Below are 19,051 nucleotides of genomic sequence, written 5' to 3'. Positions count from 1 at the left end.
TTGGTAGCTGCAACGCCTAGTTCCATACTTCCAAAATCTCAAAATGTCAAAGTATGATTTGCCAACTGATCACCTACCAGCTCCACCTTAGGACCAAGACCTTCTAGTATTTTGTGGGCCTCTTCAGCTTTTTTCTGTGAAAAAATATGAAAATGACAAACAAACAGTCAGGCTACTATCTCCAAAATCATTCACACACAACTGCGTTAAGAAAATAATACCTTTTGATTTCTTTGATTTTCTATTGGCCCGATGTATAAAAGATATGGACATACGATAAGTCAGTCCGGTTAAAGAAAGATTCCTAAAAACGGGGGCTGCCCTGTGTAGAGCCTACACACTGTACTTGCACTGTTGTTTTTGAGAAGGGTAGCGATGAGGAATGCAAAATAAACACCGAAAATGACAGGAAAACTGTAATCACCCTCAAGAAGAATAAACAAGAACGGTCGTTTACAACCAAGTACTATAAGAGGGAAAAAAACTAAAAGCGTGATTCTCCTCAATTTAGTTTTCAGGTTGCTTTTCTTTCGTAATAGTTCATTGTTTTTTCCTTTGACTTTGGAGTGCAGAGTGCGCTCTGCAAAATGACAAAATCTGATCAAAGAATGAAAAAGCAAATCTAGACCAAAGAATTGGGGAAAACATCCAGAATGCAGTTCTGCCAGAGAATAACTAACGGGGCAGAAAAGAGCAGCTCTGGTGGACAGGAGCGAAGCGTGTGCTCAGCAGACTCAGCAGTACAACCAGATCAACTCTTTATCCACCAATTTCATAATGCTGTATCTACAGATGGAGGCAATGAACTGCGCTAGGCTTTGGCTGATTTACCATTTAATTGTCTATCGACTTCATCGAGAGAGGGGTTGAGAGGGGGTGAGAGGGGGTGAGAGGGGGTGAGGGGGGGTGAGGGAGGGAAGAGGAAGAGGGAGAGAGGGGGCGGAGACTCTCCCCCTCTGCACTCAGAGCTGCTCAGTAACCGCTGGTGATCAGGTCTCACTTCCCCTCTACAGTCCCATACAGAGACTTGGAGGAGCAGGTGCTCAAAGAGGAAGAGAAGCCACGTGGACCCGGCTCCGCTTCCAGGCATTTTACCGCTCTGGTCCCAGGCGCTGTGCGCACATTGCCGGTGCACCGAGGTTCATGAGGAGTTCCTCATGAATATCTTGCCCAGACAAGCCGCTACCTCGACGCCCATTAATTAAAAACATTTTTTTTAGAAAGCGCACCTGATAAGAAGGGCCCCGTGGGGCCATGGGGCAGGTGCTCGGACGTCAGGACGCATGTCTCCCCGTTGCTATGGGACTTTATTTAGTACAAACTGGATGTTAAATACTTTACTTGTTAATAATAAATCCTGCGCTTCTGGAACGGGGAGACCGCATTTGCCAAATTACATTACGTTCTATGCACGGGTGAACCCCACGACGTGCGCCCCTGATACAATCGTATATCAGCGATTGGAATTTTGCACGATCGCCCAAGCCTGAAGTGCACTGGGGTGAATCCCTGCTGCGTGTTAACGTCTGACTAGAAGGAAAAGGCACTCCTCTTGATTTTTGTAGGGACAGCATTTGAGTATGAATTTATTTTGTAGTTAAATTAAAGTTTTAACGTTTACAGCGGAGAATTGATGAAGGGCAAAAATACAAGCAGCACACAAAAGAGGAATTTAAACCCCTTGCAAAAAAAAAATACATTGGACAATTAGTGGCAAATTGCACTCACTCAAGAAAGAAAAATAAACTGCAGCACAACATTGATGCTCTTCCTCCATAAGGCTTCTTAGACTTAATATTACTCCATATTCTATCGTTCCAATATTACTGATTGTACCTTTAACACCATTCAACCATGTAAAAGCAATTGTGTGTCGCCTGCCGTGTTCGGGTGTGATTCGGGAAACTCACCCTGTTCTCGTCGTAGATGATCTGCACGATGCTGCGGTGCTTGTGCTCCACTGGGGGGGGAGTCACAGGCTTTTCCGGCTCCACTGGCTTCGCCGCTTCCACTTCCAGTTGTTGCTGAGAGGTCACAAGCGCACAGGAGCATTTAAGTCAACATTGTACGTGGAAAGACCGAGGAAAACTAAAGACACGGGAAAAATAAAAATGCGTAGCCGCCTTATCGCAAAACAATCTGCAATGCTGTGCGAGGGGGGGGCCAGCGCAGGAATGGCACTGGGCACCCCCTTCTGCTTCAATTGTTTGGATCAATTTTCTCATTTCTGTTGCCAATCACTCAGGTTGACTCCAATTGTTTGGAGGGGTGGGGGTGGGGGTGACTGAGAGTGTCCCCCGTTATGCACAGTACTTTTTTTGTTTTGTTCAATAAGGAAATTGATTCCCAAACTGCTATTCCCAAACTGTAGTGACGTCTACGTCTACGCCAAAGAAAATTTGAGATTTACATTTTCAAACAGCCCAGGGCTCGAGACCAACTCGTGACCCTGGACAAAAAAATAAAAAATAAAATAAAAATCTAATAAAACTATTTTCCCCATCAACTGACAAATCACAAATTGTGCAGAGTTCAGATCTATCAAAGTGCAGCACAGAGAGCGGCTGCTTGTGGAGAGAGTGCCTAAGTTCTGCTGGCGATGAAAGGTTTGACTCATTTTTGAGACTCAAGAGTCACTCAGTAAAAAGAGTCATTCGCCAGACCTGCATCAGCCAGTCTGAACGCAGACTATTACCATGGCGACAAATGCCTTTATATCCAGACGTCTTGATATGATCTCCAAACAAAGTTAATATAAAGCAGTATAATTATAATTGCAAAATGAATGAATTTGAATGTCAGTGATGTTTTGTTGTCATGTAGTCTTGTTGTTGTCATCTAATCTTCTAGATTACGGCTCATGGTGCCATAGTGGGTCGGTACCCAACCCAAACACCCCGTGCATGACCAGGTTTTGTTTTACCCTCTGACTCACCCTGTGACCTGATCTCCCAGGCCGCACATCTGGTACCTGCACCGGTAGCAGGGGCCTGATCCCCGTGCTCGCTCCTCTCATGGCTCTCCTGGAGCCATGCGAGGAGCGTAACACAGTTATTGAAATGTGACATTGAAATGTGATTATGGTTCATTGTCTGGATTTGTCTGGTAAAGTCAATTATTTTCGGACACCGGACCGGGCTTAACGACAATGCTGTAAAAATGCAATTGCACTCAGAAACTGTAGGGGCGTCAAATCCCAAATACCAAAAGTTACATCGCGCTACTTTAAATTGTGACTGACAGTTTGTATGAACCGGACGTTACCGGTTGTGAAAAGCTTGACGACCCGCCTCTTTAATCTGATTGGCTGAGTGACCATAATGTGACATTGACATTGCTGTTTGGCTCTCGTCCAAACATTAAAAAGCGAGTCGCACAGGAGAGGAAAGCGGCGGTGCGCCATGCAGAGGATTTCAAGTGGCGGGCTTCAAACGATAATGTTTAGTGAAGGCATGTGTGGCGGTTTCTGAGCAGCGAGGGTGGATATTTCAATCGGCAGCTCGGGCACGGCACCAGAATCTGCGTAGCGATTTGGTCCGGTAGATACGATCATATAGGAACCGGTGTCATAGTGGGTCAGTACCCAACCTAAACATCCTGCCCATGATCATGTTTTGATTCAAAGGGTGCACGACAGACGGTGTGTGTGTGTGTGAGAGAGAGACCAGGCAATCAATGTGCTGCGTGGAGCTCTACAGTTAAATAAGGTTTTACCCATTTTAAATAGTAAAACAAAATAGAAAATGAATAAGTGGCAGTCAATGATGAAATGATGGCGGGCTGCCACAGACAAATCAATGCATGGGAGACACTGTACACTTGTCCCGTGTTGTCGCGTCCAAAAAATACTGAGTACCAATTCATTACTTTCGCTGAACACTGCAGTTTGGGATTGCACTGTTAGTTTAGCATCATTAGGAAACTGAGGAAATAGTAGTTTCTCTGTTCAAGAAACATTCTTAACATTCTATGTGAAGAAAAATTTGAAAATCAAGTCGCTTTTAATATCCGACATGGTTCACATGACTGTTGGTCTCAAATGTCTGTAGTGAGGTTACTCCGATGGCATTTTAGCCTGACGTTGGATATTTCATCTGATACCAGCCTCCCAAGTGTTCATGAACAGGATTTTCATCAGCAGATTTGGAGGAAATTGTTGCTGCTCTGATTGCAGCTTTTGATATGTGGAGCACATGAGGGGTTGACGTCAGATTACACCCGGCCCAGTTGTTTGAACTTTTTTCTTTTTTTATTCATCAAGTTGAACACCAGGTTTCAGCAGCTGGGCTGGTGCTGACAGCGAGTTGAACTGGTGGGTGAGCACTTGCAAGTTAAAAGGTTACGTAAACCTGCCAGGCTCCTGAAATACCCTGAACAAACAAATAAACCTCTCAAAAATCCTTCGGAAAAAAAAAAAAGAGGACAAAGGGACTTTCCAAGCCAAACTCAGTTTGCATTCCTATCTAATGAGACAGAACTGAAAAGATAGTGGGGGAAATACACACCAAAAACAAAAAACAACTTTGGAAGAAAAAGGTTGTTCTCCCATCAATGTGAGGTCAAAGGAAGACGGATTGACGACGTCCCCAACCTCTAGCTCACAACAGATAAGGCTGCTCATCACCTAGATCTGTGGTTCTCAATGGGAGGTCTGGGGACCCCCAGGTGTCCATCAAGAGGTTCAAGGGGCCCCCATAAAAAAAGTTCATAAATGTCAAGGTTATTTCATTTACAAGATGGGAGAACCATGAGAGAATGTATAACAATGAGTGTTTTGACGATAGTTCCGCTGTTATCTCCCTAACATGGTATAGTCTATACCATGTTAGGAAGATAACAGCAGAACTATCGGACTAAACCATATCCCACAGTAAAAATCTTCTCAGATTCAGGCTCCCAGAGACCAAATCAAATGTAGAGTCCTTGATGTGAAAAAGGTTGAGAACCACATCACAGCATTTTACAGCCCAGACGACTGCCTTCAAATAAGAGTGGCGCAGACGAAAGAGCCTGCCAGGGGTTGTGGGTATGGATAAAGCTCTGAATGAGGAGCGGCTGGACCTGAAAGCTCAAGTACACAAGACAAGTCTGAACAAACAACTTGCTGAAGAAGTTCTGAGTCCGGAGCTAGACCACTGTCTATAAAGTTCAAACATGTTGTTCATTCTGGGATTAAATGACCAAAGTGACATGGAAGCTCCTTCTCAGCCCTTTCAGTTTGCATGATCAAACTTCTCATCCACCACGAGAGGCTCTGGTGCAAGTGATCTGTTGCATTTTTCAAGAACTGAGCAGACTTTTTCCTGAATTCCCCCACTTGGTATTCATAAAATGTTGTCCTATTTTATTAGCCACTACAATAAAAACAACTAGGGCTGTACCGGACCCAGAATTTTGTCAGTCGAATCAGATTCGGCTGTTATTTGGCGGGGGGTGGCGGGGGACAGGAGGCCATCCTGAGAGGAGGCACGGAGAGGGAGCGATTGGGGCGAATTCGGCACACCTGTCTCCCTCCCCGACCTTATGGACGATTGGGTGCCAGAGGTCGGTGCGCCAAAACAGTGTGTTTTTATTTTAGATGTTGTTTTATTTCTCCTTATGGAACCAAACAAGTGCCTATGGAAGGAAACCGTGCGTAACGGGGAGACTTTCTCCGTGACTCTATCCCCGGTCACCCCCCCCTCCATGCGCCATGCAGCAGTGTTAATTCTGCTCTTCATTTCTTTTAGTTTTTCTCTTAAAAAAGAAAAAAAAAAGAAGCAATAAGAGTACCATTAAAGTACCGGATCGATTAGCAGCATCCATAAGAGTAGTAGTACCGTTACAATCTTAACAATACCCATCCGTACGGCGATCATATAATATACATCTATGAGTCCCCTTATTTATAATTCCTCATTGAAATGTTATCTCTCTTCCTTTTTTAAGCTTCTGTTTTATCCTGTTATTGTCATGGACAATGACTGAAAAAACAAAAAAACAACTGCTCGACTTGAAGAATCTCAGTCGACTAACAGGTTTTCAACTGATAAGATAAGATAAGATAAACCTTTATTAGTCCCACCACAGGGAAATTTACATTGTTGCAGCAGCAAAAAGGAGACAGCCGGAAATAGAGAGCACGACAGAGAGCACGACTGAGAGCACGACCGAGAGCACGACCGAGAGCACGACCGAGAGCACGATGATTGATGAGTCTACTTTCAGGGGGCAACCCTAAAAACACTTTCATTAATTCCTGGCCGTTCATTCAAATTTCAAGCACATTGAAATTGTGAGAACACAACAATGTCTATTTTATACTTCAAGACTTTTTACAAACACCAAACTACGCTTGCGTTCAGCAGAATGCATCGTTTCCAGGTAGGCTTAACTTCCAACCATGACTCACCTGCTTTTTCTTCAGCTTGAAGATCTGCTGCTCCACTTTGGCGATCTCGCGGTCCACGCGGTCCATGCTCTGGATCAACTCCTCCTTGGAGAGTTTGGAAGGGGAGGCGTCCTGCTCCTCTCCCATGTGCAGCGTGTTGCCTCCTGAGGACGAAGACTCCACCTTGACAGAAAACTGGGACTCCTGGGAAATAAACGTAGATTGGGATTGGGAAGGTAGATCTCCATTTGATAATACATTACATTACATTACATTTAGCAGACTAATACAAGCTATCAGAGAGTTACATTTAATACTTTAAGACAAATTTCCTTTTCTGTCCAAAGAATTTTGGACAAATGATCTCCCTTATTAGAAATGTTGACTGATGCAGAAGAACTCATTTTGACACAAAAAATATATAAATATATATGGATAAATAAAATCTGACAAATTCTTTATGTTGAAATGAAGACCCTCAAACTCAAATTTAAGACTTTTTCAATATTTTTTAAAAGGCCTAATATCTGTAAAACTGAATTTCAGACATTTTAAGACTTTGGCAGACACCCTGCAAATGTGGACAATAAAGTAAATGACGTTGGCAGATCGTAGATGCGACATAAAGATCGGCGCTCACTTTCTTGACCTCCATGGTGGCTCGGAGGCTGTCCTGGACTGCATGCGGCAGAGCCAGCACGATACCGCCGGCAGAGGCCGGGGTGCGTGTGATGTGGCCCTCGGAGAAGGTCTCCATGCGGGGCCGTTTGGCCTCCAAGTCCTCGTGCTCCGCTTGGGCGGCGACAGAGTGGAACTGCTGCTCGTAGCCATGGTGTCTCTCTGGAGGCCTGGGGATCCGGGTGGTAAACAAGCACTCAGATCATCAGGAGCCAAAAGCATCCACATCAAAGTTTCCCTCGCAGACCCATCGCTATTTATAATTCTTTATAATTCACAATTTGTTACACATTAACACCATGACAGACACCCCCCCGTAAATTTTAGGGTTTCAGTCTTCATTTGCCAACCATGCCACGCCAGGCGATGATTTTGAATACTGAACACTATGAAAACACTCCACGCAGCAAGCCCTGTTGAGCGATAAGCATCCACAGAAATGAGGAAAGGTCAATGAGTGGAGTCTCTTACCTTTCAGTTCCTGGGTGAAATTCAGACAGCAGAGAGGGTCGTCTCCGGCCCTGCGGATCCTGCATGTGGGTCCGATAGTCTGGGACGGTAAACTCCTAGAGGGAAAGACACACAAACACAAGCACATTGTTTAAAGAACACATTTGACCGAGAGCATTGAGTCGACTAAAGATATAAACATTTCAGCATCACACATTGTACCACTGCAGAAAAAGCCATTTGAGGCATGAGAGGAAAATTGCGGGAAATCGTTTTCTTCCAAGTCAGAGAGCTAAAGCATATTATCGCTCCATGGACTGTTAAATAACTCAACACCATCCAATTTTTAGACAAACAACAATGTTCCGTTGCCGTCAGGAACAGCAATGAGGATCATTTCAAGACTCAAAGCTTCTGTCACCAATCCGCAACAGGACAAGTAATACTCTCAGCGCACTGTGACCTGCAAACAAACTCCAACAAGCAAATGCTTGAGGAAATATTTCCTAATTCCAGTATCTTTCTTTTAATGTTCCACATTTAAACAAATAGTCCCATTGCCCAGAAATGTACCAGATAGTTTTCGATTGAAGTACTATTCTCGGAATTGTATGCACAACGTTATTGGAAGGGAAATGGGAAAAATTGAAACTTTGTGCCTGACTGAAATTCTATACCAGCCTTGATAAGCAATTATCTCTGAATTTTAACCCTGCTTTGGGACACTCGAATATTGAGCCAAATATTTAAATCCAATTAAATTAAAATTAAAGAAAATGAATGCAAATTGTAACTCAAATTGAGTCCCACAACTACTACTATTGGTGACTGTGGTGTCAGGTGAATCCATGAGAGGAATTTATTGATATGTTGAGAGTTGTGTTTCACACACAAATCATTTTAGGCGAATAAAGATTGAAAATCATTTGTGGGGGAATGATTATGAGCCTTCAATGTTTCTTTCTAAACGGATTACGCAAAAGCAAAATTGTGTCTATATATTATTATTTATTTCTATTACATGCCTTTTCTGGAAGTAAACTTTGAATTCCACTTGTGTATGTCATGTGCTATACAAATAAATCCCTTGAACCCTCAATCCACCAAGAGGAACCTCATCATGCATATGTTATGACATACAGATTTATTGATACAAACATCAACTTTCTCATGTAATAATAAGAAAAAAGGATTCTAATGATTTATCAAGTCAACAACGACTAAGATTGACTGTGTAACGTAACCTTAATGTTATACTGAATAAAGTTAGCTTAGTATTGCATAGTAAGAACAGCAGGACCACCAGATCACAGAACGCTTCCTAATAACAATTTGAATTCACCTTCAAGTATTGAGTTAACGGAAAAAGATCTTTACGTTTTCTGTAGATTTGTTATCTAAGCCATCCAAGTCCATTCAAGTCGCTTTGTTGTCTTAAATCGCATGTTTCCTGCGTCTTTGATTTTATAACTAACTTTTTGGACACAACAATCTAAACGAATCTCTTTGTATAATAATAATAATAATAATAATAATAATAATAATAATAATAATAATAATAGCAAAAAGGTATCTCCAGCTTCTACAAAACAGCTCTGTCTGATACGGCCCTTAACCGCCCGCACCAGGCTCTAAGACACACAGCCAGAACGGATGTTTGTGGCTCAGTTTCACTGCTCAATTAGACCATTTCCGGATGCTGAACATGAGCTTTAAGTGCAGGGGGGGGATGCACATCACCCAATTTAACCGAGCTGGAATCGGGATTCAGCATCTGAGAACATCCCTGATATGAAAATTCTATATCAAGAGCAATATCATGACAGATACTCAAGTAAAGAGACTTAAAGCGTCTTAAAATATTCCATATTTGATACATGTTTTATCTGGGAATTTATAAGAAATAGCCAGTCATTGTATCTGTGTTATGTACGTACGAACAGCACCCTCAAATGAAAAAAATATATACATCACGACCACCTCGAGTCACCAAGAAAAAGAAAAGAACGAAAATCTATTGACCAGAAAGAAAGAAAGTGACTGTCTGAGAGGGAAGACAAAGGTTTCTAAAAAATGGATTCACACTTTAATTGACTGCGTTTTTGGCACAATAAGAAACATGTTGGAGGTTGAATTGTGAAAAACTGATTAGATGCTAGTAGTTATGTTTCAAAGCTGCAATTTAACGTTGCAGGTTTATAATGTCCAGTAAAACTAACAGCTCGGCCGACGCTTAAAAGGATTCAGGATTTAGGATTGAGAATAGCCAGCATGGGGTCATACCTGTTGGTGGCGCGGGGCGCTGAAGGTGTACTGAACAGAGTGGGGTGGGTATCGGCTCTGCTCGCTGCTGAAGCTCCCCTGGCTGGGGGGGTAGCCCGAGCTGCTGGACATCCTGGGCGCGGGAGAAGCAGACTTCTACTTGATGGATCAGGGGTTCAGCTGGAGCATGGCTGCGGGACCAAACCACCTGAGGCCAGACGGGGAACAGGGAAGATGGTTTAATCCCACAATCACATGTTTCCATCCAAATCTATGGGGAATTTTAAAGCCATGTCAGAAATGTCACAATAAATAGAATGTGAATTAAGTCGTCCAAAACGTATGTTTCAATGTTCAATCAGCTTATTCTACGACAGCAGCATAAAGGAACACAAAAACACACAACAATCGCAATTACATTTTATACACAATTTTAAAATAGAGTGATATTGACCCTATACAATTATAACCTATATTTCAATATTAGGATAGTGATACCAAAGTTAAGAGGAAATATGCTCATTCACATAAATATTTTTTTCTGGCTGTACGAAGTTGTTTTGAACAGTTTGTTCTGTTTCAAGGTAAAACAGTGCAATCATCAACAGCTTGACAAGTCTCACTTGTAATTTTTCTGTCCAGTTTGATCTACGTTGAAAAATTTTAAAAGGTTTTGCTCTAATTATTACATTTTCAGTTTCTTAAGGGACTATAGATACTGTATATCATGCAGGGTAACCAGACCACACAAGATGGTTGACAATAGCCCAAATCTAGTTGCCGAGGAGAGTTGGGCAACCGTTAATGTCGAGCCCTGTCATTATGACAATCGTAAAGTAAAATGTCATGATTGCAAAAACCCTGCCAGTTACATCTGTTCACTCTTATTGAGAATTGACAATTATTGAACAGATCATGATCAGATTGGTATTACCACCACGATCAGTCTACAAATTTGCTTGACAGTGATCGTAGCCTGTTCCCTAAAATGAAGTTATATTATCTTAAAAGTTGAACGCTTAAAAATCACTATGTTGGTCAAACAAAAAAACCCAAAAAAAACAGTTATTGTCTTCAAAGGGTTTAGTGCAATACTAAACTATATTCTAATGTATCACACCAAAACAGTTTCACATAAAGTTCAATTGATTCTTAACAATACCACTGAAGGATTGTGTTATAAATGATACAACAATACAAATGATCTTGCATCCTCCATTCCTTCCACCATGCAGTATTTGTAGTCAGTCATTCCAATCTGGTGAATTTGCAATCTCTCCACTGCCTAAGGTTGCCATGCCTAACATGCTTAAGATCAAGGCCAATAACACAACAACATTAAAAGGGATAATCCAGAGGGGTAACACTACAAGAAAATAGTGATATATTAAGTGTCTTAAAGGTACATGGCAACCACAGTCCAGCACGCACACACACACACACACACGCACGCACGCACGCACCTTTTCCAAAATGGCTGTAAATAATAACTAGTCGCCCGGGAACCAGAGGAATCTGCAAGCGCCTATTTTATTTGCTCTGGCAGATGGGTCTGGTCCCGGTTGGGCCAATCACAACCGTTAATCTAATATGGGGCGGGTTTGCAGTGCTACGCCCGTTGATAACGCCCCTGCAACAGTGGTGCAGGAGGTAGAGCGGGTCGTCTAGTAATCAGAGGGTTCCTGGTTCGATCCCCCGTTCCTCCTGGCAGCACGTCGAAGTGTCCTTGAGCAAGACATTGAACCGTAAAGTGCTCTGGATGAGCTGGTGTGCACCTTGCATGGTTGTCGCTGCCATCGATGAGTGAATGGGTGAATGTGAGGCGTGTATTGTAAAGTGCTTTGAATGGTCTGTATAAAATGCAGTCCAGTACCATTTACCAGAATAATTCACATTTGCAAATTGGTCTGGCATGTCACACTAAAGAAATAGGAGATCAAATCATGAAATATTGTTCCAAGTTAGTTTATTTAGCTGTTTATAATAAGACACTCGCATGACTAGCCTCATCTCGTGTGAGGTATCGCAAGATAATCCAAGCCCCTTTCCCACATGGAATGAAGTTCGTAAATCTACTGGCAACTTTCCCTGTTGGCGTCATGTGGGAAAAGGAGCCGGTCTAGATGTTCCGTAAAACCCGTTGCATATATTCCCCACTCCCGACCTAGTATGATTTACGGGAAAATGCCAGTGAAATTTGTATTTATTTATTTATTTATTTTTAAAGCCAGTGCGATCCGAACCGCGGCGCTCGGTTGCAAAGACAAGAAACACATCAAGTCTCTATGGAGACAGGTCTTTATATTCTAAAATGTTCTCCTTTTCCTTGTTCAAATGCCACTCAGACCCACTCAGTGTCTTTGAGAGTTAGGGGCCACAAGTGAGGGCTCAACACTCCAATTTTAAAAGTGGTTGCCAGACTGGCAACCAGGGAACCAGTCATCAGCTTTTGGTTGCCGAAACTGAAAATATGGTTGCCATTTTTAGTCACCTTATAATTTGAGTAATTCATATACTATGCAGTTATAATAAGTAATAAGGGGAATCATAAATATATTTTTATATTTGTGAATTAGGGATGCAATGCTAGACGGTGTGTTCCCGAACTATTCGGTACGCCCCCTACAGTTCAATACGCACACATGAACCGCGGTATTTTGCAGTGTATGTTTTTTGCAGTGTGCGGCCGTGGTGTGCCCTCAGTGTTGCTTCCTATTGAATCCACTGTTGGAACTCCACCGGCCACGTCACCTGTGCGAGGCCCGCGCCGTGCAGCATTTCTCTTTTTCTGCGCTAGGTCTATTTATTTTTTCAACTGCACGTTGCTACGCAGCCTTTTGAATAGAAACATGACATAAAACTGCACTGTTTACAAGAACATTTCTATGTAATCAATCAATGTGTCCAGTCAGGAAACAAACCCTGCAACGGTGGTGTCCCTTTTGATGATGCACTTCTCTTCAAACGCTCGCTTCCAATTGCATTAGTGTTGGGTCATTCACGAATTATACAATTATTTTTTCTATAGTTTTATGTTGTGTTGTTTGTTTAAGTTGCCATCTCCTGCCGCCGGAAAATGTTTTGCCCTCCATGTTATAGCTTATGCTCCTCCCTCGCCGGGAGGTGCCCTGGCTGACAATGAGCACCCACTGTCACATCAGGTTCACAAAGCGAAGGCACCACACACTGGTCGTCTGACTGTGAGGTTTTATTTCAATAAGTTATTTTACTAATATTATTTGTGTGTGAAAAATACTGTTTACACCTGTTCTATACAAAAATAACTAATGATAGTACTGGTTTTATTTGTTTTTTATTGTGAAACATTTTTTAAATAATAATTATATATATATATATATATATATATATATATATATAAATATGAAAATGTATATTTGAAATACCCACCATCCTGGACGCCTTCCCTTCAAATAGATTAAATTATGCAAATTATAACAACCCACCGATAAACTTAAACCCCCGTCTACACCCACAGCCATACACACAGAGCAGTACACTTTTACATCTTCAAACTTTTTATAAATAAATAAATAAATAAAATAAAATAAAATAAAATAAAATAAATTAAATAAAACATTCTGAATAGTGTGAATCGTCCACGTCTGGACACGGCTCTTCGTGTGCACCGATGGCGGAGAGCAACACAGAGCCGAGCCCCATTCCTCCAAAAAAAACAACTAAAAACAGTGTGGGGACGGGGCACAGAGGAACGGGGGACAACTTGTAGACACGTCAAGATTATTTTCTGCGCTTAAGGTATGGCGAGGGGGTGATCGAGGAGAGAGTTACGGAGGAATTGTCCCCATTGCTCACGGTTTCGTTCCATAACACGTTTTGTTCCATAAGGAGACTTAAAATAAAATAAAAAACACTATTCTGGCGTGCCGATTGCAGGCACCCCAGCGCTGGCGCATGCATCGCTAGCATACGCATCATCTGTACCGTCGGAGAGGGAGACAGGTGTGTAAAATGCACCCCGATCTCTCCCTCTACGCGCCGCGCCTCAGGATGGCACCCTAGGAGGCCGCCTATCTTGCCTGTAGGAAGAGCCGAACTGGCCCCGGCCTGCATCCACCCATCGCGCCGGCGAGTAGTCGAATCTGGGATCACTTCCGACAGGCATAACATTTTACCGAGCAAGTAAACGCAGCATCGCTTCCTTGCTTTCAACCGGAGATCAGATCTGTGTCGGTGTCTAAGAGAACGAGTCCACTAGTTCATCGATCACAGATGCCGTCATTCTCTAGTTCTCTAGGACGGATAAAAAAAAAATACAAATGCTAAAATGGTTTGCTGACATTCTTGTGATCAGTTGGGACGATTCACACAATAAAATCATCCAAATTGACATGAAAAAAGTGACATTCGCCGAAAAGCGATTTTTTTGCATCTCTGACTGTAATAACCCTGCTCTATTGTCGTTCCACTCTGAATGACTCCTCGGCCGACAGCGCTGTCACCAGTCCGGCAGGAGAGGCGCTCCATGCTGTGCTGGGATTTTATAACTGAACTACGAGCACGATGCACAGTTTTACTTTCTCTGACTGTGTGGAAATGTTATGTTTTCAACACACAGATAACGAAGAAAGGCCTTAAAACCTGAGTCTTACAGGTAAAACATGACTCATGTAGGCTGATATGGGAGTTTAGTGTGGCACTGTACTGAAAAGGAAAAAAAAGGAATGAATAGTCTAATCTTCGTATCGAACAGTCAAATCCGACTTGACTGACAGAATACTGAGTCAGGTACAGCCCTACTATATAACATACTAAGAACTGATGTTAATCTCCATAGTGTTTCTGTAAATTAGTCTATAATAAGATCTGATCAGTCCTGTCGCTCGTCAGTCGTATCAAATCCAATTGCCCTTCCAAGACTTCAAGACAAATTTCCTTTTTGTTTTTTTCCATTCAGGTTGATCTGGTTTTGTGTCAGTTTAAGTTTAATTTGCACCTTCGTTTGTGATGTTCACAGGTTAGCAGAACTTTTCACCTCTCAGTTGAACAACTTCATTTGCTTCACCATTGTCTCTGTCAACGCACACGCACATCTGGTTCTGACTGCCACAGCAATAGTCAAATATCACTAATGAAACAAATTACTTATTTTGGGATGCAGGTTTTGCTGTCCCTATTTTTTATGTTACAAAGCGGTTTCCAAAGGGGGCAATCAGAGGCCATGAAATGGTTGCCAACTAACTCAATCTGGTTGCTGAGGGCAACCGGGCAACAATTAGTGTCAAGCCTTGCAAGCACTTGGCCTTCCCACCGGCTGCACCGGCGCGCATAGTTGGAGAGGGAACGAGCTGACAGGGAAAGGTAGAACGGGTGGAGAACATTCCTTCTCCGGAGGCAGAGCGTGTGAGACTGGTTGAAAATGATCACACAGATTTAATAAAATTGGGTTTGGGTTATTGCTTCCAGGGATGGAGTCTGTGCCCACTGCGTCAACGGAGGGAAGCGAGACCGTCCGGGAAGGGCGGGGAGACCGGAAGCGAAGCGTTGGGTCTCTTAGAGCCAGGAAAAAAACGAAAGGGATTCAGGTTGTACGTCCGTTGCCGACAGATTGTCCAAGCGACGGCATCTACACTGGACATAACGTACTAACCCTGACCCATTATGTACTGTATCTGTATCTGTAATCCATCTAATGTGGGAACAGACGCCGTACGGAACTTCTCCATAAAGGAGGCCAATGTGGGAATGACTACCTACTGCCATTGCCGGATATTTTTTATCCAGCAATGTTAGGGATTCCATGTGGGAAAGGAGTTTAAGATGAATATGTGAGATTTCAATGGAGGGAATCTGTGTAAAAATAAAAATAGCCAGTGAAACAATACAGCAAGTACATAAACAAACAAACATTCCTCTGCTTGCTGCTGAGGTTCGAGCAGTGAGTGTCAGGTCTTCTAGTGCCTCAGAATCATGAAATAGTTTCCAAAGACTACATATATGAAAGACTTTTTACTTGGGAATCTTTGCATTTCTAAAATGTACCGCTTTCGTGTCACAGACTGTTGTGTACTTAACAAGAATCAGAATGGGGAATTAACTTTGTGGCCCTTCAAAGAAGAACGCTCTTATTTGACATTGGTAGATAGTTCTTCATGCTTAAAGATACAGGATGTCAAGTTGGCATGAATCTTTTACCTAACAGCCACCTTGTAGATTTAACACTTCTAAAACAAAGACAGTTGGCTTGTAATGGGACATGAAGAACTAGAAATGGTCTTGAACAGTGCAACAGCAAAAGAAAATGCAGACTGACAACGGTTCTTGGGAGCACTTTGAGCTCCCAAGAACCGTTGTCTAGTTCTCTACCACCAGCGGAAGCACTAAGCGGGCATTGCCAAATATGCCCACAGAAACAGGGCCACACTGTCAATAAAACAGCCTTCTAGCAGGCATAAGGACTAGAAACAAAAAGCACATTATATGTGATACAAGTTATCAGAGGCTGATTAGTTTATTATTTGGGAAGTCAAATTGGGTCAAATAAGCACCCACCAAAAATGTCATCAGTGGCACAAGTATTACATACACTGTACTGGACATTGTACATACATTCTATATTGCATACATACAAATTCACATTACACCGTATAGTATATTTGCTTTCTTGTTTTATAATTGTATTTTTTTCTTGATTTTTCCTACTTCCTAGTTATTTTGCACAGCCTTTTGAGCTTGACCTTTCATAACCTTACTTGTATAACTGCATATGACAAATAAAGAATACTGAATAAGTATTTGGGAACCGGCTATGCAACACTGCTCTCTTAGTCTATATACATACACCAAATATTCTTTACACCAAATGAAGAAATACAGCCGTCAGATGTGAACTTAAAGGGGACCTATTATGCTTCTTCTTACACCCCTTAATTTAGGTCTCTGAGATCCCCCAAAACATGTTTTTGGGAGTTTTTTTTGCTGAGATACCGCTCAGATTCTGCATTCTAACACAGCTCTCTCTCCACCATCCTATTCCAAGCTGTTTTTTGTGGGCGTGGCCACCATCCTGAGTTTGATCATGGCTTCCGGGTTCTGTTGTATTTACTCCGTAAGTTTCATTGATTTCACCTTATTAGTCCACCAAATTTGAACAAATTTGAGGTGAGAAATAAGCAACCCAGATGCTGAATCTTCACTTATATTAGATCTACAAGACCTAATTAAAAAATTTGTTCCAACTTTCATTGCCATGCTCCAGGCTTGTGGGAGACACCACGCCGCTATAGCTGTATTTATAAATAAATACATCTACAATCAAAACTCACTATATTTATTGGTTTTGTTTAGAGAAACGCACAGCGGATCGCGCCCTGCAGCCTACAGTCTACGTACCACATCCTTTTTTTTTTTTAAGAAACACAGCAGAATTATTTTTTCTAAATACTTGGATTTTGTCTGAAGTTTCTTCACAGACAGTTGGTATTAATTCCACTTCTTTAAAATATTTGTTTGTTGAGTGACTCAGATGGAGGGTGGTTCTAATTAGAATGACTCCCACAGTGACATCGATCAGGTCAGCAAAGCTAAACAGCTCGTTTTAGGACATGTTTTCTGAAATAGACAGCTCACAACAAACTGACAGAGTCGTCTTATCTCACAGTATGTGTGTAAGTAGGCCCTTCAGAAACCCAAATGTATGTGCACAAGCACGAAAAACTGAGTTTTGCACAATAGGTTCCCACAGCTTTGAATTTAACCTTTGGGAAGTTCCTCAGATTGAATGTTTGACTTAATGTTCTCCCTGCGTACTATTACACTGAACTCTGACAGGTTTCAATATAATCTGCATCATATTAAATTCAGGAGAGGTTATGTGATGCTTTCCGACTAAGGAGCCACATGTTGCAGCCAAACGGGGGTTGTGCAGACACAGTGCTGTTGAACGTGTTGTTATTGTTCCTTTGAGCTGTCATGTACAAGGCAAGAGGATTTCCAGCTTCAACTGGGGGAGGGGCAGATGGACAAATAGACAGAGAGGTTGATCATTATAATATGATTCTATGTTTATTGTTTATTAGACAGATATAATTAATATTGAATATTTATTATCATTTTTAGGTTTGTTGTATATTGCCGATGTTTCTCTTTTTTGTATAGATAGATAGTTTATTATCCCGGTGTCACTTCAAAACAATACGCAACTTGCAATACAAAAGCAATACGACTTAAAATATATATAAAAAGTGACTACAAAAATGCAATCTATGACAAACCTAAAAATGGGAAATAGCAGACAATATACAATAAACCAACAAAATAACTTATACATTTAAAAAAAAAAAGGCAATATAATAGCAACCTGAAAAATGACTGAAAATAGAAATAACTGCCAATAGACAATAAAGCTCTGTATCCTAGTTCGGACCTTATCGACTCTGTGCCAACATAGCACCGTTATCGGAGTTCAACCGAAAACCAACATGATAACTAAGCATAACTCGAACCTCTTCTGATAAAACAAGGGCTGAAACGTGTTTGTTTGCTTGTTTTTCTTTTGGATTCTCTAATTGCGTACAAGGTTTGCAGCGACCCCACCGAGCAGAACGTCAGCCCTCAATCCTCCACCGCGGCGCCATCTTGGGAGGCGGATTTGAAGCGTACAACGGGCGCTGAAACAGCGCCAAGCACTTCACGTCGGGCATTATTATTCGATCCAAATGAGCGTGTTGTACTCACCTCATATCCACAGTGGACGACGACAAGGCTGGAGCGTGTAGTCGGGGCGGGCGTGTTGTAGATCGCTGATTGTAAATCCGCGGCTCGGTGACTGTGGGCAGACTGGAGGCTACGCCGCGTTTGTCTGTCCGGGTCCTGGCAGGGCGACACGTATTTTCCTTTGTTATATCAGGGAAGCGGCCTCCGCGACTTTGTGAGAAATCCCATGTTCGACGTTATTTGTTTTGGTTGGAGATTAAATTGAAGACGAACGGCCGTGCCGCCGACCCAACGCGCTGTTTGTTTTTAAAGCGCCGTAGTGCTGTTGTACACCTGCCAGGACTGTGGTGGGACGGGGAAGTCGCTCCCGCAAGCGAGATAAAGTTCCTGTTGTGGCTGTGGTCGCTCTGCTGTTGTCGTCGTCAACAAAACAAGTTAAAATAACATCAAATACAATATCTCAGCTGCATTCTGTTTTTTTATTGATCTGTAAAAAATAAAATAAATAACTCGCTGGAGTATCAGCCTACTCTTCGTGCGGTGTGTGCAGCGTATCGTGTTTTCAAAGGCAGCTGTAAACCAAATTGAACCAATAAA

General features: G+C 42.2%; 1 protein-coding gene across 5 annotated transcripts in view; it reads right to left on the bottom strand.

Moving 5' to 3' along the window:
- The window catches only part of ncor1 (nuclear receptor corepressor 1), an 81,437-nt gene extending 62,849 nt beyond the window's left edge, over positions 1 to 18,588 (bottom strand). For all 5 annotated transcript variants that reach the window (XM_080013653.1, XM_080013656.1, XM_080013655.1 and 2 more), the window contains exons 1-7: positions 18,476 to 18,588; positions 9,782 to 9,968; positions 7,520 to 7,614; positions 7,011 to 7,218; positions 6,392 to 6,574; positions 1,911 to 2,024; positions 78 to 134 (exon numbers count right to left, since the gene is read on the bottom strand). In XM_080013653.1, coding sequence (XP_079869779.1) covers positions 78 to 134; positions 1,911 to 2,024; positions 6,392 to 6,574; positions 7,011 to 7,218; positions 7,520 to 7,614; positions 9,782 to 9,892 — 768 coding nt within the window. In that variant the 5' untranslated portion in view covers positions 9,893 to 9,968; positions 18,476 to 18,588. The remainder of the gene's footprint in view (positions 1 to 77; positions 135 to 1,910; positions 2,025 to 6,391; positions 6,575 to 7,010; positions 7,219 to 7,519; positions 7,615 to 9,781; positions 9,969 to 18,475) is intronic.
- Between the last annotated feature and the right edge of the window lie 463 nt (positions 18,589 to 19,051).

Source organism: Zeus faber, assembly GCF_960531495.2.
Source record: "Zeus faber genome assembly, chromosome: 14".
In the NCBI taxonomy this organism is placed as follows: Eukaryota; Metazoa; Chordata; class Actinopteri; order Zeiformes; family Zeidae; genus Zeus; species Zeus faber.
The sequence above is the reverse complement of the archived record's forward strand: the minus strand, read 5'-3'. Positions and strand labels throughout refer to the sequence as shown.